At 39.3% G+C, this 24,581-nt stretch overlaps 1 protein-coding gene across 1 annotated transcript; it reads left to right on the top strand.

Moving 5' to 3' along the window:
• Nucleotides 1-2,548: 2,548 nt before the first annotated feature.
• On the top strand, nt 2,549-23,863 carry LOC140525910 (antigen peptide transporter 2-like). The gene is made up of 12 exons (XM_072641683.1): nt 2,549-2,855; nt 3,524-4,033; nt 4,135-4,249; nt 13,604-13,734; nt 14,201-14,406; nt 14,620-14,817; nt 15,070-15,198; nt 15,401-15,589; nt 15,846-16,019; nt 16,199-16,358; nt 16,766-16,902; nt 17,360-23,863. The coding sequence occupies exons 2-12, from the start codon at nt 3,532-3,534 to the stop codon at nt 17,534-17,536; spliced, it is 2,118 nt and encodes a 705-aa protein (XP_072497784.1). The 5' UTR covers nt 2,549-2,855; nt 3,524-3,531; the 3' UTR covers nt 17,537-23,863.
• Nucleotides 23,864-24,581: the final 718 nt, after the last annotated feature.

Below are 24,581 nucleotides of genomic sequence, written 5' to 3'. Positions count from 1 at the left end.
TTTAGTGCAGTTGCTCCCACACACAGAATCAGTGAGTCACCTGGAAAGGAAGAAGTCAGAGAGGAGCTGGTACAGTTACTCAGAGTTACTCAGTTACTCATATCTTGTACAAATAAAAGATGAGCTCTAGGCTTCAGCTAATGGATCATGTAACTATGTATAGATGAGGAGTAAAAAGAAAAATACGAATTTGGAGGATCTGTGGGAAAACAGGCAGACTGATATACTATTCACAGACCTGTGAATGTGTGTAACCATTTTGGAAAAGAATTTGGAATTATAAACAAAAAGTTTCTAAAGAGCCTTCCATGAAGCTACACCATGTTAGGCCTATACTCAAAAGAGATGAAAGAAATAGGAAAAGTTCCTATTTATTACTATTACCTAAAATTTGGAGCAAATAGCTACACTTATCACTTTGTACCATTATGCTCTACTTCCTAGCTTAGTGGTTAAAACAATATTCAAGAAGGTCTTTGATAAATATGTGTAGTGGTATACAAAATATTTGCAGTGACTTATGTAAAATGTTTACTGCTAATGACTGTGCTGTGCCCTATATATATGTACCCATATAGCTTTAGGTAGCTAGATGGTTCAGTAGATAGGGAGCTAGAGTCAGAGGACCTGAGTTCAAATCCACTCTCAGACTATTCATTAACTGTCTGACCCTGGGCAAATGATTTAACCTCTGAACCTTTTCTTGTATCTGTTCCAAGAAAACTCCATAAAAATAGAAGGTAACAAAGAGTGAGTTGTGACTAAAAGACTTAACAGCAACTATTGTAGGAGTTTTGTTCCAATATATCAATATGATTGATTTCCTTTGTGGTCCTATTTATTTTAGTTTGTGCATTTGAAAACATTATTCTGAAGAGTTCATAGACTTGACCAGATTGACACACACAAAAAAGCAGTGAACAACCTCTCTTTCTCTCTCTCTCTCTCTCTCTCTCTCTCTCATTCTCTCTCTTTCCTCATCAGAGGAAATTCCTACATTAACTATGTCTCATTCTTCATTCTAAGTCAATCACCTCTCTGCCAAGAAGGGGAGTACATATCATCTTCAGTCCTCTGGCTCCTGGCCATACTATATTACATTGAGACCTCCTTGAGGGAAGAAGCTTCCCCTCCCTCCTTTTATATCCCTAGCACTTAGCATGGTGCCTGGCACATAGTGGGCACTTAATAAATGATTGATTTATCATTACATCCACCACAATTCTTAAATGTTTCAAAGCTATTTTTCTGTATAATGTTGTTGTCTTTGTCTAAATAATTCTCTTATTTGTTGCTATCCATATTGAGATAAAGAACTGATGGACTCTGAATGCAGATCAAAACATTTTTTCACTAATTTTATTATTTCTCATGGTTTTATTTCCTTTTGCTATTTCTTCTTCCACAACTGTAGCAGATACAGAAATGTTTTATGTGATAGGATATACATATATAAATAATATCAAACTGCCCACCATTATCAGAAGAGGGGAGGGAGAGAAATTTGGAGCTCAAAACCTTGTAGAAACTGAATTCTAAAAAATTTTCTTAATATGTAATTGAGGGAAAATAAATGCTATTTAATTTTTAAAAATTCCATTTGTGCTTACTTTGCTTTGCATCATTCAAAGGTGTTCCCAGTTTCCTCTGAAAATGTCTATTTTATCATTATTTTTTCACAGTGGCAATCCTTTTACATTCACATACCACGATAGGCATTCCCCCAATAGATAAACACTGTTTTAGTTCCTAGGGCTTAAGGTGTGTGTGTGTGTGTGTGTGTGTGTGTGTGTGTGTGTGTGTGTGTGTGTGTGTTGCTATTGAAGATTAATTGGACACTAAATAAATGATTTCAGAAGAATTTGTGGGCCAAAAAACACATCACAGATTCAATATATAATTTCTTCAAAGAAAATAAGGAGGAATTGTTCAGTGACTTTTGAGTGTTCATGACGCCATTTGGGGTTATCTTGACAAATATACTGGTGTGGTTTGCCATTTCCTTTTCCAGCTCATTTTACAGATGAAGAAACTGAGATAAACAGGGTTAAGTGACTTGCCCAGTCACACTAATAGTACTGTCTGAGGCCAGATTTGAACTCCAGGAGACGAGTCTTCCTGATTCCAGGCCCAGTATTTTATACATCATGCCTCTTAACTGTCCTAAACAATGAAACAACATACAGATTTCTTTCTTTTTTCTTTTTCTTTTTTTGGAATGCATACACAGCAATCCATAGAGGAAAAAATATCATTTTAACAGTTTCAACAAAGGACAGAACAGATCAATGAATTGAGCATTCAATGAGCAAAACTGCTAAAAAAAAAAACAGTACTTAAAAAACCCCAGCTGAACACTGAACAAATTTCGAACGAGTTTCTTCATGTAAGGTGAGTGGGTGGTGGCGGTGAGCCTTTGTTCAGATCTCTGAGCTTGACTTGATCCCTAGTCTTGATTTACATAATTCTCCAAGCCCAATTTACTTTAGTTCATTTTAAACTCAATACCTCAAGGTTGATGTCATACAACGCCCTTGCGGGGGTGACATGCAGGGCAGGAGGCCAAGAAACGAATAGTTTCTTTTTTAAATTATGACATTTTGGAACCCTTGACTTAGGAATTTCCAGCGTCCGTTGTAAAGAGAACTCAGTATAGGGATCCCTGACCCATGGGGATCAGGAGCAGTGGAGCTAAATTTAAACTGTCAGAGTCTTTCTAGGGCGTTGAAGCTTGCACGTAAGGGGAAAGAGAGACTGGGCGTCTAAAATTGGAGAAGGAGCCCAGCAGAGCTGCAGCTCAGATCCTGCAGCACTCAGCGAGAGTCTTCCCGCTCAAGCGTTGCTGCCGCCGATAGGTAAGTCCTTGCTGAGGAGCCATGCAAAAACGCCTGGGGCTTTAGCCTTGATCCCTTCTGATCCGACACCGCCAAACCCCTCTTCAGCTGGACAGTCACAGACTCCGGGGACGAGGGAGAGCAAGCCATGAGGACGCAGCGGGAGAAGAGGTGGAGTTCTGAGGTTTTATAAAGAAAGGCTCCTGCCCCTCATTTCCTTTAGCTCCCCCTCCTCCCCGCTATTGTCACCAAATATTAGAGGAATTATCTGCCTCTTTGCCTCTTCCTAAGAGAGGAAAGGTGAGAACACGTCTGAAACTACTCCAACTCCTGAGGCTTAAGGGAAAGGCAGTGAAGGTAAATGGAAAGATCTCCGAACTCGGAAGGGGAGGGGGTGTCACATCTCAACCCCTGCCCTGCATTTACTCCCTGTCTCACCTTGGGCTATTCCCTTGATTTCTCTGAGCCTGTTTCCTGACATGTGGAAAAAGGTATTGGACTAAATGGGCCCTATGGCCCCTAATAGCTCAAACTCCTTTGAGTTAATTAATCAAGCTATGCTTGACAACCTGCTGAGCAACCTGGGGGCGGGAGAGCTTCTAGTAAGGAGGGAGGTGACCAGAGAAAAGGAGAATGTGGGACTTAGTTGGAGGTGCTGCCTCTCACAATCTCCCCTTCTTCTTTTGTAGGCCCCAAAATGCAGTTCCTTGTCCTGAAGCCCTGGGCTCCCATCCTCCTGACTGATCTGACTTTGCTGTGGTTGTTGCAGAAATTGGAATTCACCCTATTCGTTCCAGGGCCCTCTGGGCTCTGGCTGGAGGGGGCCTTTCGGATGGGGGTTCTGTGGGGAGTTCTAAGTTTATTGGGGGGGCTTGAGGAGGTGGGGGAATTACTGCTTACCTTGTGCCTGAGCACTCCCCTGTTCCTGTCCCTGAGGACCCTGGTTCCAGGGGCTTTGAGTGCCCCACCTGCTCTCCTAGCCTCAGCCCCATGGACCTGGCTGCTGGTGACTTATGTAGAAGCAGTACTTGGTTGGGCTGTGTGGAAGGTGCTGAGCCCATCAGAACCCCTTCTCTTAGCAAAGGAGAAGGAGCAAGGCCAGAAAAACAAAGCCATGATGTGGAGGCTACTGAGACTGTCCTGGCCTGACTTCCCATTCCTTGTTGCTGCTTTCATCTTCTTGGCTATTGCAGTCACAGGTAAATGGACAAGGTGGGAGAGGAGACCATGAATCTAAGTGGGTATAGAAAGGGATCCTTGACATTGCCTCCAACCTATGCTGCTCATGCCCCCACCCCAGGTGAGATGTTCATCCCATACTACACTGGTCGAGTGATTGACATCCTGGGACAGGACTTTCACCCTGATGCCTTTGTCACTGCCATCTTCTTCATGTGCTTCTTCTCCTTTGCAAGGTCAGTGACTTGGCAGGGAGGTGAGGTAAGGAAACCATATCCATCTCCTTTAGGGCTCTCCCATTTGCTATCTGTTTGATTATGAGATAGTTATTTTATATCTCTGGGTCTCAGTTTCCCCTTCAGTGAAATGAGAAGGGTTGATAAACATTCTAACATTCAGTTATCCTCTGAGGGTACTTCTCATCACCCAAAACCCTTTGTGATACTCATTGGCCAGCTGCCTCCAAATTCAGAGTCCTGCCCTCCCCCAGGGTAGAGAACTTCCTACTTATAAGATAGACCTGAGGATATAGAAAGAGAAGCATGGTTCCTATTCTTTGGTTGCTCCTACTCTGAGACAGGAGACATGGACTCAGCCTCAGGAAGCAACAACTCTCATTAGGGACAGAGGGAATATAGATCCTAGCCTCTCACTGGGGTGCATTCAGTCATTAAATCATTCACTAATTCGAGAATATGTATTAAGCATTGCCTGTGTGCATAGCACAAATTCAAATGTACACAAGTGCAAATGAAGCTCCTGTAAATGAAGAACATACATTTTGAGGGACACATTTTCTCTTCATCTTGATGTCATTTCAGCCTACACTCCTGTATCACCAAGGCAATATTCACAGCACTAGTGGTAACTATGAATATGCCAGCATAATTCTCAACTGCAAAATCTAATAGACTGTCTATTTAGAAGGCAGAAGAAAAACATTTATTTAGATACCAGAAAGCCACGTCCCAGAACCAGAAAGCAAAATCTGTCATAGTAACCAAGAAGTCAATACAGGTTATCACTACAAGGGGCAAAGTGGGACCTTCCCACAAAGAAACAAACACTCCCGAGCCTAAGCTGTGCCTGCTTGCCTGTGTTCTTCCCAGCTCTGACTAGACTGATTAGACTGACACTTCCTATTCTACCGATTCAGCAAGCCCTCCCATCACATGTGATTTAGACTTCCATGTGATCTAAACAGGTCACATGGGCCTAATACTGAATGGGAAAGATTTTCCCATTTACATTACCATTACAGCTTCTCAGGGACCTTTTCTGCTACCTTCTTCAAGTATTTCCATTGTTATTCCCTACTACATCTGAGTCTGTATTCATGAGGACAACTGGAGATGGCCCAGGATGCAATGGGGGACCCTGTCCCTGTTAAGCTAAGGTCTTTTAGGTTCTCACCTTGAATGAGGTAGCAGCCATTCAGTGAACAGACATCTTTAAGAAGTGAGTCAAGTGATGTCCCCTTTAATGAAAAAAAAAACTGGTAGGGGAAGACCCTTAGAATTGCTTGCCAAAGGAGAAACAGTTACTATTTACATCCACTCTCAGCTAGAGAGTTGTCCAAGGACCAAGGTCTACCATTGCACTCTTGGCCATCTCCATTCATTCTGAAAATATATCTGGCCCCTGGAACCAGGTGGCTCTGGAGGAGAAAGTGAGACTGGGGACCTTGCACAGCCCTCACTCACTCAAATCAAAGTCAACTCCAAGTCATGTCGTCATCTCCCTGATGACATGGTCCACTTTTAGAATGAAGACAAACACAGCCTATGAGTAGTTCTGTCCTGTCTTGTCCTCTCCTCTCCCCTTCCCAGAAGGTGCTTTGCCCGAAGGAAGGTACATTTTGATGGCTAAAAGCTGCCTCATTAACTTGGGGTTTATTGGCTGGATTTCTTTCTTAAAGACCAAGCCTTAAACCCAATTCACTCTGGAGCTCATAGATTGGACAACAATAGGTTCCTGCCCACCTTCTCCATTTACAGACATGTCTAAGTCTTATCTTGAAAGAAACTTTCCTATTACCCCTTCTAGTTATTGACCTTTTATTGCCAATATGCTGGGGATTTGTAGGATTTATTTTCCTTTGTATCCTCAGCACCTAGCACAGTCCCAGGAACATAGTAGGTGTCTGATAAATTATTGTTGATTTATTGAAATCCAGAATGATTTACTCCCATTGCCTCCATTTCCTTGTCTTCCTTATCTCCCTGTTATCTCCCTTGTCTCAGTCAGCTGAAACACTGTTCTCAAAGAACTTCAGTGACTTTATTGTTGCCAAATCCAAGACCACTCCTCTAAATTCTGATATTTAATCTTTCTGTAACATTTAATGTTGAATCTCCCTCTCTTGACATTCTCTCCATTCTTAGTTTCTGCAATTGCAATAACCCCATATTTTTTCTTACCTTTCTGAATACTCTGTTATGCTTATGAGTTTGTTCACTGACCATTCCTCAAAGTTCAATCTAGTCTACAAGACTCCAATTTTCCCCACTCTGTACTTTCTGGAGATGAATCATATTCATGATTTTACAGTTATCTTAATTTGATAATTCCTAAAGTTATATTTCCAGTCCTGATATTGGAGCCTGTATTCTAGTCTCATTTTCTTTAGTACCAGCTAGACGGATCCATCTTTATTGCATGACCCATTACATGTCTCCTCAGGCCTTCTATATCACATCTTTTTCTTTTTCTTCTTTTTCTTCCACTATGATTCCTATAGTAGTGAGTAGTGTCTCAGAACCTCAGTTCATTCTTCAATCCTTTTTCTTCTCCTCCCACTCCAAACAACAACTGGGTTCTCTCATTTCTTTCTTTAGAATGACTCTCATTTCCATATTTTCTTTCTTTCTGCACTACCAATTTCCTAGTATAGGCCATCATCATCTTATTCCTGGATTTCTTCAAATCTCCTAATTATTTTCTTGATATTGATAGCCGTCTCCTTTAATTGCTCCTGTATACCATGTTGAGAATCACCTTTCCCAAGCCATTATTTTTATCACATCATTACTATCAGTGGCTCCTATGATTCACAGGGTTAAAGTTAATCCCATAGTGTGGTGTCATTCAATATATGTATTCTTATCTCCTATTTCTCCTCAATGTCAACTCTTTATTCTATTTAGGCTTTAATATCCCCTAGACATTCTATGTTTCTCCTCACTTCACCAGTCCCTCCATATTCCCACATTTGTTTTTGATGTTTCCCCCCCTTCTCTAAGTCCATCTAAATACTAGCCACCTTGAGACAAACTTTCTTCATGGAATTAGTCTTTATTACCTTGGAGTACACTAATGTATCTCTTCTCAGAATTTCAGTTTCATTTATTATATGTTCCACTAATTTTTCTGATTTGCATTTTTCCTTCACTATTTTGTGAAATGTGAAAAGCCTCCCTTGCGTGAGAATGGCTATAATTACCTTTCAGAAGAGAGATGGAAGACTGTTTGGTTGGGAGTTGTCCACGATTACATGTAGCTTATGTGTAGATTGCATGTGTGTTATGATATTCTATGGAAGTATGTCTACTCTAGCATAATGTGGGAGTTATCCTTCAGTCATAAAATAGTCTAAAACCCTGAGTAGTCCCTACCTTCTGGAAAAGGGAACTTTGGGAGTGGTTTACACTAAGAAGTGTTGAGGTAAAGGAAATACTGGGGTGGAGGATGTTATATGCCTTGTTAGGTGTATCTGGTGGCCAACTTGTTCCTGGATTTGAATCAGAATTGGTAGAAAGGAACTTCGCTCCACCAACTCATCTCTTTCTGTGTTTTTAAGTTATTTTTTTTAATAAGCAGTAATCTCCTCCTCCCTCACCATATTGGAAAAAAAGTAAAGAAAAACAAAATTAGTTTTACAAATATACATAGTCAAGCAAAACAAATCCCATCATTGGTTGTGCTAAAAAAAATACTTTGTTTTGCCCATGAAATCCAGCACCTTTCTATCAGTAAGTGGACAATGTACTTCATTCTTGGTTCTTTGGATCGTGGATAGTCATTGTGTTAAATACATTTCTTATAACTTTTAAAGTTGTTTGTTTTTATGGCATTTGTACATAAAGTGTTTTTCTTGTTTTGCATATTTTATTCTTCCTCAGTTTATAAAAGTCCTCAAAATTGTTTATTTTTATACCATTGATTTTATGGTATAAACTGTTCTGAATCTGTTTGCCTCACTCAGTATTAGTTCATGTATCTTTCCATGTCTTCTTGAAGTTGTCCATTTCCTCATTTCTTACAGCACAATAGTATTTCATCACATTTGTATGCCACAATTTGTTCAGTCATTCCCTAATTAATGAGTATCCTTGTAGTTTCTGTTTTGTTTTGTTTCATTTTGCCACCACTAAAAGAGCTTTTGTAAAGGAAGGAATAAAATGCAGACTCATTTTGGTATGAAAACCTATCTTACAATATAGGAAAGTGGGGGATAAGGGGACAAGCAGGGTAGGGGGGATGATAGAAGGGAGGGCATGGGGAGGAGAGTGCAATTCGAGGTCGACACTCATGGGGAGGGACAGGATCAAAGAGAGAATAGAAGTAATGGGGGGCAGGATAGGATGGAGGGAAATATAGTTAGTCCTATACAACACGACCATTATGGAAGTCATTTGCAAAACTACACAGATTTGGCTTATATTGAATTGCTTGCCTTCCAAAGGGAAGGGGTGGGGAGGGAGGGTGGAAAAGAAGTTGGAACTCAAAGTTTTAGGAACAACTGTCGAGTACTGTTCTTGCCACTGAAATAAGAAATACAGGTAAAGGGGTATAGAAAGTTATTTGGCCCTACAGGACAAAAGAGAAGATGGAGACAAGGGCAGAGAGGGATGATAGAAGAGAGAGCAGATTGGTCATAGGGGCAATTAGAATGCTTGGTGTTTGGGGGTGGGGGAAGGGGACAAAAGGGGAGAAAATTTGGAACCCAGAATTTTGTTGAAATGAATGTTAAAAGTTAAATAAATAAATGAATAAATAAATAAAAAATAAATAAAAATTACATATCAAAAAAAGTAAAAAAAATAAAAGAGCTTTTGTAAACATTTTTTCTATGTTTAGAATCTTTTCTTATTTCTTTGATCTCTTTTGGATATAAGCTTAATGTGCTGTGGCCTGGATCAAAGGTCACCATGCACTGTTTACTTACTTTTTGTGTATAATTCCAAATTCCTTTTTAAAATGGTTATACTCATTCACAGGTCCTTGAATAGTACATCAGTGTACCTGTTTCCCACAAAGCATCCAACATTTACTATTTTCTCTTTTTCTTGACATCTTTTTCAATCTGATACGTTTAAGGTTGTTTACAGAGTTGTTTTAATTTGCATTTTTTAAAAGTAATGGTAATTCAGAGCATTTTTTCATGTGACTTAAAAGACTGGATTTTTTTCTCTTGAGAAATACTTCTACATATCCTTGGATCATTTATTAATTGAAGAATGCCTTTTAAATCTTACAAATTTGAATCTGTTCCCTATATATGTATCTTGGAAATGAAGACCTTTATGAAAGACACTTTTACTACTTAATTGTTTCCTTTTTGTTCTTAGCTTAATTGGATTGTTTTACACAAAATTATTTAAATTTTGTGCATTCAAAGTTATCCATTTTACCTTCTGATGTTTTCCTTTTTTCGTTATGAACTTTGCTTCTATCCATAAAACCTGGTGATTTTTTCCATATTTCTTGATTTGATTTTTCTTGTTCCTTTTAAAAATATTTTCCCCAATTGCATGTAAAATCAATTTTTGACATTTGTTTTTTTTTTAATTTTGAGGTCTTAATTGTCTCCTTCTCTCCTTTACCTCCTCCATCCCTGAAGTGATAAGTAATTTAATATTGGCTATACATGTGTAATCAAGCAATACATATTTATATATTAGTCTTATTGTAAAAGAAAACCTAAACCAAAAAAGAAAAAAGTGAAAAATAATATGCTTAGATCTGCATTCAGACTCTATCAATTCTTTCTCTGGAGGTAGATAGCATTTTTAACCATGAGTTCTTTGGAATAGTCTTGGATCATTGTATTGGTGAGAATATCTTTGAAATTCAGCATTGATCATCATGCAGTATTACTATCACTCTGTACAACATTCTCCTGGCTCTACTCACTTCACTTTCCATCAGTTCATATAAATCTTTCCAGGTTTTTCTGAAATCATCCTACTTATCATTTCTTATAGCACAATAGCATTCCATTATAATTATATATCACAACTTTTTCAGCCATTCCTCAGTTGATGGATATCCCTTCAATTTCCTATTCTTTGCTGCCACAAAAAGAGCTGCTACAAATATTTTTTTCTACAAACAGGTCCCTTACCTTTTTTAAAAAAACCTCTTTGGGATATGGACCTAATAGTGGCATTTCTGAATCAGTGGATATGCACAGTTTTATAGTCCTTTGGGTGAAATTCCAAATTGTTCTCTAGAATAGTTGGATCAATTCGCAACTCAACCAACAGTGCATTAGTGTCCCAATTTTCCTGCATCTCTACCAACATTCATCATTTCCCTTTTCTGTCATGTTAGCCCATCTGATAGGTATGAAGTGGCACTTTAGAGTTGTTTTCATTCGCATTTCTACTGATTTAGAACATTTTTCATAGGACTACAGATATTTTTTATTTCTTTGTCTGTAAACTGCCTGATCATATCCTATTACCATTTATCAATTGGTGAATGACTTGCATTCTTATAAATTTGACTCAATTCTCTCTCTGTATATGTGTTTATATATATATATGTGTGTGTGTTTGTATACACGTGTGTATATCTGTATACCCACACATGTGTGTGTATGTATATGGATACATACACACATGTGTGTGTATGTATATGGATACATATGTATGTATGGAATGAGACCTTTATCAGAGATCTTGCTGTGAAAACTTTTTCCTAGCTTTCTGCTTTTCTATAAATCTTGGCTACTGGTTGTGTAAAAATGCTACAGTTTAATACGGTGACATTTAATCATCTCACATCCTGTAATATTCTCTGTCTCTTGTTTGGTCTTCTTCCTTTGTCCCTTAACCATAGATCTGACAGGTAAATTATTCTATACTCCCCTAATTGTTTATAGTATCATCCTTTATATCTAAATTGTGTTCCAATTTTGATTTTATAGAGGTTTATATTGTGAGATGCTGGTCTAAAGCTGGTTTCTGCCAAAATTTTTTCCAATTTTCCCAGTAGTTTTTGTCATATACTGAGTTCCTTTCCCCCAAAGGCTTAGTCTTTGGGATTATCTAACACTAGGTTGCTGTGGTCATCTACTGTTGTATATTATGCGTCTAATCCACTGATCCACCACTATATTTCTTCACCAGTATCAAGCTGTTTTGATGATTATTGTTTTGTAATACAATAATTTGAGTTTTGAGATTTAATATGGTTAGGCTACTTTCCTTCATATTTTTTCATTAATTTTACTGATATTCTTAACCTTTTGTTTTCCCAAATGAATTTTATTATTATTTCTTCTAGCTCTATAAAATATTTTTTGTAGTCTGATTGGTATGGCACTGAATAAATAAATTAATTTAGGTAGAACTGTCATTTTTATTATATTGGCCAAGCCTACCCACGAACAATTAGTATTTTTACAGTTGCTTAGCTCAGACTTCAATTGTGTGCAAAGGTTTTGCAATTGTGTTCATATATTTCCTGGGTTTGTCTTGGCAGGTAGACTCTCAAATATTTTATATAATCTAGCTTTATTTTAAATGGAATTTTCCTTTCCATCTCTTGCAGCTTTGTTCATAATATATAGAAATACTGATAATTTCTGTAGGTCTCTTTTAGGTCCTGCAACTTTGTTAAAGTTGTTAATTATTTCAATTATTTTTTAAGTTGGTTCTTTAGGATTTTCTTGGTATACCATCATATCATCTTCAAAGAGTGATAGTTTTATTTCCTCACTGCCTATTCTAATTCCTTCAATTTCTTTTTCTTCTCTTTTTGATACAGCTAACATTTCTAGTAAAATATTGTATAATAATGGTGATAATGGCATCCTTGCTTTATCCCTAATCTTATTGCAAAGGCTTCCAGCTTTTATTCCTATCATAGATAATTCTTGCTGAATGTTTCCGACAGATACTTTTATCCTGTTTATGTAAGGGAATGCTCCATTTATTCATATGCTTTCTAGTGTTTTTAATAAGAATGGGTGTTTATATTTTTTTCAAAAGTTTTTTCTGCATCTATTGAGATGCAGAATCATATGATTTCTGTTTTTTTTTTGTTGTTGTTGGTACAGTCAATCCAATTTGTTTTCAAGATGTGACCTTTTATATCTAGACCTCTTATTAATTTGGGGCTTATCTTGTCATAAAGTGTGTATTATTTATAATTTCTGCCCTTCTGTTGTCTTACTTTCCAGAAGTTGCAAAAATAAAAAAAAATAAAATAGTGAATCCCTTTCTCAGGAGCAGGGGAGTTTGAGTTCACTGAACATTAGACTGCTAACTTAATTTGTTTCTTTATGTTGTATACCTAATTTGCTCCATTAATCAATCTCTTTATTTTTTTACACAGTACCAACTTGTTTTAAGAATTGTTCGTATATATTATAATTTGAAATCTGGTATGGTTAAGCCCTTTTGGCTTCTCATTTTTTTCTTCATTCTTTCCTATGAGATTCTTGACCTTTTTTAACCTTTGTATGAATTTTGTTACTATTTTTTTAGTTCTATGAAATAATACTTTATTAGTTTCATTGGCTTGGCACTGAATAAGTAAATTAACTTAATTAATTAATTAAATTTACTTAAAATTGCCATTTTATTACACAAACTCATCCTATTTGTGAGGAACTAATATTTTCCAATTACTTTAGTCAGTTTGTTTTTGTAAAAAGTAGTATATTGTTTCCATTACATTGTTCTCATGTGAATCTTGGTAAGTCTCCCAGAGATTTTATGCATTCTTCAATTATTTCAAATGAAATTACTCTTTCTCTTACTGTTGGACTCTATTGTTACTATATAAAAATGCTGATTTACATAAATTTATTTTATTTTCTCCAATTTTTCTAGGTACATTTTTTATTTTTAAATAGATTTTTAGATTCTTTATCTCTTAGAGTCTTAGTGAATTGCTGTGAAAATTTCCAATCCTGTCCTGAGTAAACTAAGAGAAAAATTGATTTTTTCTGTCGAGATTAAGAGGGATCCCTAGAGGCATGTTTGCAGTGACCAAGCTAAGTCTAGAACTCAGGGAGTTCTAGACAGAGAGTAGGAATCTAGAAAATTTAGAGTCAAATAAGGTGAGGGTGACAGAGTCTTCGTTACTTTCTGATGGAGTTATCTTGTAACCCATACATTTTCCTTCTCTTATAATCATAGCATCCTATAGTACACAACTGCATACCGAGCAGGTTCTCAATAAAAGCTTGTGCATTTGAATTAGCATCCTCCTTACGCTCCTGAAGTTTCTGTTTCCCTCTCCTGTGGACTCTCTCTGTCTTTCTGTCACCTTAATCCCTCTTCTTCTGTTGATTTTCTTCTCTCTCTTTCCCACCTGTATGCTTACTAATGTCTCTGTCTTTCTCATCCCCACAGTTTATTCTTTGCAGGCTGTCGAGGAGGCCTCTTCACCATTGTCCTCTCCCGAATCAACCTTCGCATTCGACGTCTGCTCTTTTCCTCGCTGCTGCGCCAAGACCTTAGCTTCTTCCAGAAGACCAAGACAGGTGGTATACAAAGCCTAGACCTTTGGCTCCCTTAGGCCATCGTGATCCCTCAGGGACTGTTCCATGTCTTTACTCCTTCCTTCTTCCATCATTGCATAGCTAAGTTTCTATCAGAGTGGGTTATGGAGATCCCATCTCTCTCTCCGTACTAGGGGAAAGGAGGCAGGGACATAGAGGCAGGTCGGAGTTTTTGATGATACTGATGATGTGTTACCTCAGCTGTTCTGCTTAGCCAGGGGTGGAGAACGTGCAGCGTTGAGGTCACATGTGGCCTTGTATGTCCTTGGGTGAAACCATTTGACTGAGTCCAAATTTTACAGATCAAATACTTTTATTAAAGGGATTTGTTCCGTGGTTTGGCTTCAGTCAAAGGGCTGCACTTAGAGGGCCACATGTGGCCATGAGGCTGTGGATTCTTCACCCTTGCATCCTAATATAGCATAATCCTTTCTCCTTTTCTTCCCAGGGGAGTTAAACTCATGCTTGAACTCTGACACTATTCTGATGAGTCGCTGGCTCCCTGGCAATGCCAATAATTTCATCCAGAACTTGATGAAGGTCATAGGACAATATATCTTTATGCTCAACCTCTCACCTTGGCTCACCCTTCTCTCCCTGTTTGAGATACCCCTCTTAATGGCTGTTGAGAAGGTCTTTAATGCCCGACATCAGGTATACGTGGACAGGATCAGGGCTTGGGGGGAGGTATGGATTGGTGCTGGTGGGATGGGCTCTAGGAGTATCCTTGGGGGAAAAGACTAAAGCATAACTGAGGAGAGAGCTGGAACCTGAGGTAGGAATGATAGCTCCAGCATGGGAGATGGGACACTGTATTTCTCTTAATCTCTGTCCTTGCTCACCTACCCTCTGATACCTTTTCCTCAGGTAATACTCCGTAGGATACAAGATACAGTGGCAAAGGCAAGGCAGGTAGTACAAGAGGCAGTGGGAAGCTTGATAACTGTGAGGAGTTTTGGGGCAGAGGAGGATGAGGCCCAGCTCTATAAGGAGGCCCTGGAGCATAGACGGAAGCTACGGTGGAGCCAGGACATAGAATATGGAGTGTATCTGCTGTTCAGGCAGGTGAGTCTAGAGTGGGACATGGTCAAAGGGACACGAGAGGAGTAAATGCATCCCCAGGTAATGCAGCTTTCAGACTGATCTTTTATATTTGACACTCCCCCTGCTAGTCTCAGTGCTTGCATGCCCTCTTTCAGAATCATCACAGGTAGTTATTGGACAACCAATGTTGCCTACAATGAAGAGGACAGAAGATAGGCCCCTTTGGGGAAGTGACATAGGCTATCATCATCCTGCTTCCTGTTTCTGTTTTAGGGACTTGAACTAGGGATGCAGATATTGATATTGAATTGTGGGCTAAGGCAGATGCTGGCTGGAAAGCTCACCACAGGAGGCCTCCTCTCCTTCCTACTTTATCAGAAGGATGTTGGGAGATGTGTGAAGGTAAAGAAAAATGGTTTTTGCTTTGTCTTTATCTCTATGCTTTTATCCATTTCAGAATTTGCTTCTAGTTGTTCATAGTACTAGGAGTTGAGAGTTTCATTTTATAGAAACCTGATTCCACAGTTGTGGAGAAGAAAGACATGGTGAGTGTTTAGGACACTAGATTCTGATATCTTGACTTGTTCCTTTCACATTTTCTCAGAATCTGTTACATCTCTGTGGAGACACAGTGAGCAAAGTTGGAGCTGCAGAGAAGGTGTTCCAGTACCTGGACTGTGAGCCACAGATGAGGCCCCCTGGAATTCTTGCTCCTTCTAACTTGCAGGGCCTTGTAGAATTCCAAGATGTCTCTTTTGCTTATCCTACCAATCCAAAAAAATTTGTTCTCAAGGTATCTGAGATTGGGACCTTGTCCTTTGGGAACCCAAGCATTCAGCCCCATAGTCCTCAGCTTTATAACATCTAGAAAGGGATAATGGGGCTAAGTTTCAGCCTTTTGTCATACCATTTACTAAATAATTGGGGGAGGAAGGGAAGGGCTATAGATGATCTTTATGGGAAGAGGAAAAAGGGAAAGGAGGTAGGAATAATATTGTTCTCTCTGTGACTCTTCCTTTCCTTCTTCTACCATACCCCTACTCTTCCAGGGAGTGACATTCACTCTGCACCCTGGGAAGGTGACAGCCCTAGTAGGCCCCAATGGAGCTGGGAAAAGCTCAGTGGCCACATTGCTACAAAATCTGTATCAGCCCACAGAAGGTTGTCTGCTGTTGGATGGGGAGCCCTTGTTCCAGTACCAGCACAAGTACTTGCACTCACAGGTGACAAAGAGGAGAGGGACATGAAGTTAAGCAGAGAAGCATTGGAAGAAGGGAAGTAGTTATGGAGCCAGCCTGGGGAAAAGAGTATTTTTTTTTCCTTTTGAAGACATGTAGAGAAGGGGAAAGTCCTTTGGATGCCTGTACTGCATTAGCTCACCCTGCCTCTTTTTCTCATATAGGTGTCTGTGGTTGGGCAGGAGCCTGTGCTGTTCTCAGGGTCAGTGAGGGACAACATTGCTTATGGAGTGGAAAACTGTGGGGATGACGAGGTGAAGGCAGCTGCCCAGGCAGCCCATGCTGATGGATTCATTGCCAACATGGAATGTGGACTGGATACAGGTACCTCATCAATCTGCAAGACTTTGACAATGAGTTTCTTCATGACATTCTAAAGAGAACTTGCCCATCCCCCGATGTGCTCATCAGAGGCCATTGAGTACATTAACTCTAAATTTGGCAATGTTCCCTTTCTTTCTTTCTACCTTGGATCTCCTCATCAATATTTTAAAAAGTATTTTGGACCAGCTACTCCAATCTTTTTACCTGGGAGGTGGTCATTTGTGTGAAATATGGGAGTGATGCCACTTCTCCCTGGTTGATACCATTGGGCACCCTCCCTCATGAATCTTAATCTGATCTTAGGGGAAATGGTCGAGGGTAAGAGTGGATGGAGAACAGTGTTTCCTGTATATGGAGTATTCACAGGGCCTTGTCTGTGAGGAAGGATATGTTTTCTGTTTCTTCAGTTGTTGGGGAGAAGGGGAGCCAGTTGTCTGCAGGACAGAAGCAGTGCCTGGCCATCGCTCGGGCCCTGGTGCGGAATCCTCGTGTCCTCATCCTGGATGAGGCCACCAGTGCTCTGGATATGGAGTGTGAGCAAGCGGTAAGGGCAAGGTGCTATGAAAGAGACAGAACTCTACAGGCAGATGAGGATAGAGCCTGAGTCATATATAGCAGTGGTGGTAGGGGTAAACATAGCTGACTAAGGGTTTGTGAGGCAAGGAACAAGAAGGAAAACATGCCTGGTCCAGGTCTCTCCAGGATTTGGGATGAGCACTCACACTGGGAATGGAAGGGATAATGAGGAAATTTGGTATGTATTTCCTCTAATTATTCTACTTCCCAGATGATAGAGCAGAGGAGTCTTCTGAATGGTATCAGAGACTGGCATTACCGACTGGTCTCTGTGGTTCCATCCCTTCTTCTTCCTTTCACACCTCATCCTAGCCACTGCTGTGCCACATTTCCTTCATCAGCTTATGTACAAGAAGCAGTGCTGGGGTAGGCATGGAGCTTGCTGTAGTTGAATCTCTAATACCCATTATCTCATCACTCCCCAGCTTCAGAAGTGTATGCTGCAGGGGAATCGGACAGTGTTGGTGATTGCACATCGCCTGCATACGGTACAGGCTGCTGACCACATCCTAGTGCTGAAGCAGGGGAAGTTGGTGGAGCAGGGGACCCACACTCAGCTCCTGTCACAGAATGGCCTTTATCACCACCTGGTGCATCAATAGCTTGAAGACTGAATCCATAGGGGAAGGAGGGAACTTTTTATATGGAATTTGGTTCAGGGTCTTTAGTATTAAAGGTAAATCTTGTTCTGTGTCCCCTTCCCACTCCCAAGACTGGGCTTCTGTACAATAGTTGCTGTATCTGTGGAGATAATGGAACTTTGCATAAGGGTTATCCCCTCCAAAAGTCTATTTTCTTTAGTGGCTTCTATCCAGAATTCTGCATAATCATGTGTGTGGACATGCCAGTCAATAAATCATTTTGCCATTTGTCTGCAGGACAGAAGCAGTGTCTGGCCCTAAGAGGGCCACTATAATAGCAAATGGCAGAGTAGTATATTGGGCCAAATTTACCATGGTCGGGGCCTCATCCTGAGGTGACATCCTGTGTGAGACTGCATTAGACAGATAACAGAAGTTATTGTAGTACAGGAGCTTGAGAATTATAGACAGGGGCTAGGATGGGAAAGACTATGAACTAGGAACTGATTTTATTGAGAAGGAGGGATAGGGCTTTAATGGGCCAAAGATGGAAGCACCAAGAATCTGGGCATGGTTGAGTGAACTTTAAAGGAGAGAAGGTTATTGAGTGATGAATTCAAATTCACAGGGTGAATTTAAGAGTGGCATTTGCAAAGGCCTTGAGTATTAAGAGCTATAAGAGAAGAGTAATCAGTCTTTAAGAGAGTGTCAGTTGATGATGTTTATTAAGAGCTAAGTTTGAAGGAGGGCCAGAAGAAGAAGTGAGTGTGAGAAGAAGACATCTAAGAGTTTTTTCCTTTTTGACAAGCAATGGGAGAGACAAAGGTTGTTATTTGGGAAAAAATAGAAATGAATAACACCAGATTCTAGAGGAGACAGCAGAAAAGGAGGGCACTGAAAAATGGGAACTAGGGAGAACTAGGACTGAGTCATATTGGGTTGAGAGTGATTAGAGGTAGGAGGGCAAAGGGTTTCAAAGGTGAGTAGGTGGGGTGATAATAGGACTATGAGTGCTGCTGGAGGAAGTAGGGATGATAGTCAATCCCTCCCTCTCCTCCTGATGTTCTGGTGATAGAGGTGCAGTTCCCTACTGGACCATTGAAGGATTGAGAAGAGATTAGCAGTCCATTAATTTATGCCAGAAGCAAACAGTTATTCTCTCTACTCCCTGTCCTCAGGGTGTCTAAAGCCTGACTTGTTTTGTTGGAAGGTAGCTATATCTTTCTGTACCTTAGGCCTGTACGATTAAAGAAGGAAAATATGATAGAATATGATAACTATCATAGAAATGACAAAATTAAAGGCAAGCTTAGATATTACTGATCACAAATTAATTTTACCTCCAATCTCAAATCTCCAGGTGTTTTTCAGACTTTTCAAACTGACTGTCTAGTAGACATCTTAAACACAAAATGCCCAAAACTGAACTCATATTTCCCTCTAAATTCTACCTCTCCCTTCTATGTTCTCTATTACTATAGTGGGCAACATGAATCTCTCAGTCTGTCAGACTCACAATCTAGGTGTCATTCTTGAATCCTCATTATCTCTCACCCTCCATATCCAGTTTCTTGCCATGGATTGTTAATTTCAATCTTTAAACATCTTTCAAATACCCTACCCTTTCTAAGATCCGATATTGTTATAATCTCAGTGCAGGCTCTCATCACGTCATGCCAAACCACCAACGTCATTTTTCTAAAGCAAAGGTCCAGTCATATCAAGTCCCTATCCCCATTAAATAAATTCCAATGACTTCTCTGCCTACAGGATAAAAAGCAATATATTCTATTAGCATTTAAAGCTCTGCATAAGCTAGCCACTTCCTTTATTTCCAGTCTTCTTACACCTTACTTCACAACACATTTTTTGTTCTGCTTCTTCAAACCAGTAATAATGGTATCCTTGCTATTGCTTGAAACAAGACACTACATCTTTTAGCTCCAGTCATTTTCACTGGTTGTCCTCCATGCTTGGTATGCTCTTCCTCTTCATCCCCACTTACTGGTTTTCTTAACTTCTTTTACATGCTTACTATAATCCTATCTTCTACAGCAAACTTTTCCCAATTCCTTTTAATTCTGGTCCTTTTCCTCTTATAATTTTCTATGTTAGCTATACATAAGTTGTTACTATGTATTTACTTGCTTTCTACCCAGTTAGACCATGAGTTCCTTAAGGAAGAAGGTTCAGAAGGAAAGATAATGTGTTTTGTTCTGGCTATGTTGAATTTGAGATGCCTATAGGGCAACCAAGTAGAGATATAAAGTAGGTAACTAGAGATGCATGACTGGAGCATAGGACAGCTGGATTTGTAGATATGGGAGTCACATAAATTATTTCATTGAAGCCGCTGAGACCAAAAAAGTATAAGGAGATGGCCATGGATCAAGCCCTTAGGATAGGCTTATGCAAAGACTTTGGGATATGGGTGATGAACTTACAAAGGAGACTGAAAGGGGTCAATTCCACAGGTTGGAAGACAATTATGACCAAGGAATAAAAAAAACTGCAATGAAAATTCAGTGAAGAAAAAACATCCCAAAGGATGGAGTGGTCAGAAGTGTCACATGACGCAGAAAGGTCAAGAAAGATGATGACTGAGAAAATGATATTCTATTTAGCAATAAAGACAGTACTTAAAGAGAGTAATATTACAAAATATTTCAAAGGGATGAGAAATGAAAGAGGAGAGAAAATGAAGGCCATTAATTTAGACAACTTTTTCCCGTGAATTCAAGTGAAAAAGGGTTTGGGTGGAGTGAGAAACAGGACTGTAATTTGAGGGTAAGGTCAAATGAAGATTTTGAAAGGACATGTGATACAGTAAAACAGTAGATGAAGAGAGACTGACAGTTAGGGAGGGCACAGGAATGATTGACTCATCAAGCTTTCCAGGATCAAAGGCACAAATGAAAGAATTAGAATTGTCAAGGAAACAGGCTACCTCTTGTTCTAAGAATGGAGCAAACCAGGAGAGAAAAAAGGATGATGCTTGTGGGAGACGGCCTATAGTGTAGTTTCCTCAGTTGAAGACTAGAAGGACTTTCCCCTTTTGTTAAGTTTCTACATGCTATCTTAAGTCTTAGTAGCCCCTGGTAAGTTTCCGTTTGCCAAAATCCATGTCAGCCTGGGTGGTGACCTTTCCTGCTTCCTGGTACATGTATGCTTTTCGCCGCTAAATATGGTCATAATTGTTTCCATTGGAAAGTATCTGTCGTGGTGAGATGGTATGTCCTGAGCACTCAGCCGATGAGGAAACGGATAAGGAGGGGAGGTGTAGGGGACTTGTGCTAGGGCTATGAAAATCTGCTTCTCACTGCCCAGTGAGCACATACCCTGACTGCTGCTGCTTGAGTGACAAGGGTTGTTCTTATGAGAAAGAACAAAAACCTTTTCTGGCTACTGACTCAGACTCTGGCAATTATTTGGATAATGATTTTAGTCCCACACAATACTGAAGTTATTTGAAGTGCTGAACTGGGGAGGAGATGGAGCTCACAATGAATAACCTCAGCTTGTTCAGTGAAGTAGGAAGTGACCTGAGATCCTCTATTGAGAAAGAATGGTGGTGGCTGTTGTATTCATTCTTTATTTTCAAGGAGGACCATGCCATCAGATAAATGATGACATGACTTTCACTTGGCTTTGTTTTGAGGGAGGGAGGGCTCTGCAAGGTTACCAGCCTCACTTTCTCCTTCTCAACCATCTGGATCCAGTGACCAGATATTCATTAGGATGACTGGAGATGGCCCAGGAAGCAATGGGAGACCTTGGTCTTTTAGGCTAAGGCTTTTTCAGGTACTCACTTAAAGTTGAGATAATGCCCATTCAGTGAATAAGGAAAGAAGAGAAGGGAAGGGAAGAAGTTACTCAGCTAGCTGCGTCCCCATTTAGGCAGCTTGATCTACTCACAGGTTGTGTTTATCTTTTGTTTTCAAAGAGGACCATGACTTGTACTTGACTTTGTTTTGGGTGAGGGGGAGCTTTGCAAGATAACCAATCTCACTTTCTTCTCCTGAGACATCTTGGTGGTGGTATAAATGTTTTGTGTAGAGGAGATTTGAAAAGCCACTGTGGCATATACAACAGAGGGTCAATTGGGGAAGAATGTAAAGGTTGACTCCAAATGGAATGTATCCCATGTGGGAAGTGAAGTATATTTCTTAACAACCTTCCACTATCTGAGAAGATATAGTCACAATTTTACTTTAAATCACAGACACACATAGTATAACATAGTATGTGTTCATGAAAGAAAAATATGCCCATATTGGTTTACTAAATTTTTCTTGCAGGTGGGTACCATGGCAAATATAAAATATTATTGATCAAGGAGTCCAGTAAGTACAGAACAAAAGATGATTCTCTAGTTGCTAGCCAGTGAAGTAAATGTTTGTACTTATATTTGTTAGCTTGGCTCCTTTCCACAAAACATTGGTTAAACAAAATGCCATCATAAATATACAATAGCATAAACTCATTTCTCTAAACAAATAGCAAATACAAACTGGAGAAACTATACAGATCAGAATATATCAGAAAACACAAAAGAGTGAATGACCTCTTTATCCTGGAGTGAGATAAAATCTAAGTTCTACTAATAGAGATGTCCCTATCTCATCTAAAGGGAAATTTTCTTTCCAAAGTCTCTATGGACATAGCTGGAAATAAAGAAAATCTTGAGGAAATGGCTTCCCTTATATGCCTGAAGATATTGAAATTTTCCCAATTAGTGGTCATATCAACTCTGTTCTTAAAACAAGAAATCCATTCCATATTCCCAGGATTCTTTCCACAAATTCTGAGGCATGTCTTTCTGTATGCGAAACAACATGCAACACTCCTCAGACTTGGTTCAAAGCCCAGTTATAATAACAAATTCAATCACTTAAGTACATAAACATGTAGTGTAGTTCATAGAGCCATAGAGTTAATATTAAGGGACATTAAAAACCGTCTACTCCAACCCCCACATTTTACATATGAGGAAAATTGAGATCCAGATAGGTGAAACAGTTTATCTAAGGTCATACAGGAAGTAAATGGCAAAGTTAGGATTTGAACACAGGTCTTCTGTGTTCAAATATGTTGCTCTTCCCATTGTTCCAAGCCATAGTTAAAAAGCACATGTATATGCACACATAGCATACTTGCATAATTCACACATATAGCACATATGTGTATATATAAAACAATATCACACATATTTAAAAGAGAAAATAATTTCGATAAGTTATGTATGATGCTACACAATTCAAAAACACCAATTCAGACAAGCTTAGAAATGTAGCACCTGGGATATCTTCATCCACATGTGGGTCCACAGAGAAGTTATCCTAGGCTTCAAGCTCTCTATGGATCAATATCCAATTCAAAATCATAGCTCACCATTAAATATTTTCGTTTCCAGAGGATGAAATTAAAGCTATCTATAGTCATACAAAAATGCTCTAAATCACTATTGACTAGAGAAATGCAAATTAAAACATCTCTGAGGTACCACATCATACCTCTCAGACTGACTAACATGACACAGAGGTAAAATGATAAATATTGGAGAAGATGTGAGAGAGTTAGAACACTAATTCATTGTTTGTGGGGCTGTGAGCTGATCCAACTATTCTACAGAGAAATTAAGGTTATACAAATGTTCGTACTATTTGAGCTAGCAATACCGTTTTTAGGGTTGTATCCTAAAGAGATTATAAAAAATGAAAAAAAGACCCATGTGTACAAAGATATCTACAGCAGCTCCTTTTGTGATGGTGAAGAACTGGAAATCAAGGGAATGCCCATAAATTGGGGAATGGCTGAGGAAGTTGTTGTATATGAATGTAATGGGATACTACTGTGTTATAAGAAATGATGAACAGTCAAACTTCAGAAATACCTGAGTAGACTTATATGAACTGATGCAGAGTGTAGTGGGTAGAACCAGGAGAACATTATACACAGTAACAGCTATAGTGTGTGAGGACTGCTTTTGATAGACTTAGTCCTCCACAGCAAGGCAAGGACCTAAATTATTTCCAAAGCATGAAGTAAAATGCCATCCATATCCAGAAAAAGAACCATGGAGTTGCAATGCAGAATGAAGCAGACTATTTTCTCTGTTGTTATGTTTGTTTTCGTTTAGTTGTATTCATGTTTTCCTCCATTCATTTTAAATCTTCTATGTGACATGTCTAATGTGAAAATGTATTTTATAACAATGTATATGTACAGCCCATTTAAGATTGCATGCCATCTTGGGGAAAGAGGTGAGAGAAAATTTTAAACTTATGGAAGTGATTATTGAATATTGAAAGCAGATAAATAAATAAAGTTGAAAAAATGGGAAAAGCTTCAAAAGGAGGCCTGTAAACTTCATAAGACTATGGGACTATGGGTCGGAGTTTTCACAGGGTGGTAGCCACTCTCTATGAGATGTGCCTCAAGCACAATGTGTCCTAATCTCTGAAGCCTGGTCATGGGCAGTTTCTTCTCTCCGATGAGCCCTTTGAAAACTGACAGATTACTTCAACCCATTGCTACCTGTCCTTATTCAGAAATATGTTTTGGTTATGGTCTGTATGTTTCCCGGTGGGTGGAAGTGTTCCCCTGTTATACTGCCACATCCTCTGAGGTAGCAAAAATCCTTTTAGGAAAAATCATTCGGGGGGTTTGGGGGAGGCTTCCTAAGTAAGTAAATACTTAGTGATAGATGAAACCATTTCACAGGAACTCCATTAGCTAAGCTGCTTTCATCCTGATCAATTGCTCAGTACCTCCATTGTGCTCCTCACCCCTAATCATCAGGAATGGCTGAAAAAAAAATAATGGGATACTTAAAACCTCCCTTCTTAAATTCTCTGAAGAGCTAGTCTAAAGTCATTCTTTTCTTTAGCCCTGCTAATCCTTAGTTCTAGACCATTAGATTCCCAGATCAGTCCATCTGAGACAGTAACAGGATGCCCAATGCCACTGTACCCATAGGTAGGAAGCATTACAGCCAAAGCATTACAGCCCTCCACAATACTGTATTGGATTGGCTCAGAAAATATTAGAGACTTACCAACTTGTC

Source organism: Notamacropus eugenii, chromosome 2 (genome assembly GCF_028372415.1).
Source record: "Notamacropus eugenii isolate mMacEug1 chromosome 2, mMacEug1.pri_v2, whole genome shotgun sequence".
Taxonomy (NCBI): domain Eukaryota; kingdom Metazoa; phylum Chordata; class Mammalia; order Diprotodontia; family Macropodidae; genus Notamacropus; species Notamacropus eugenii.
The sequence above is the reverse complement of the archived record's forward strand: the minus strand, read 5'-3'. Positions and strand labels throughout refer to the sequence as shown.

Bases quoted from the DNA above. Each gene is read 5' to 3' on its own strand.
- LOC140525910 (XM_072641683.1), top strand. From the start codon at position 3,532: ATGCAGTTCCTTGTCCTGAAGCCCTGGGCTCCCATCCTCCTGACTGAT. The intron at 15,590-15,845 runs GTATCTGAGATT...CTACTCTTCCAG, and splicing joins CAAAAAAATTTGTTCTCAAG to GGAGTGACATTCACTCTGCA. The intron at 16,359-16,765 runs GTACCTCATCAA...CTGTTTCTTCAG, and splicing joins GGAATGTGGACTGGATACAG to TTGTTGGGGAGAAGGGGAGC.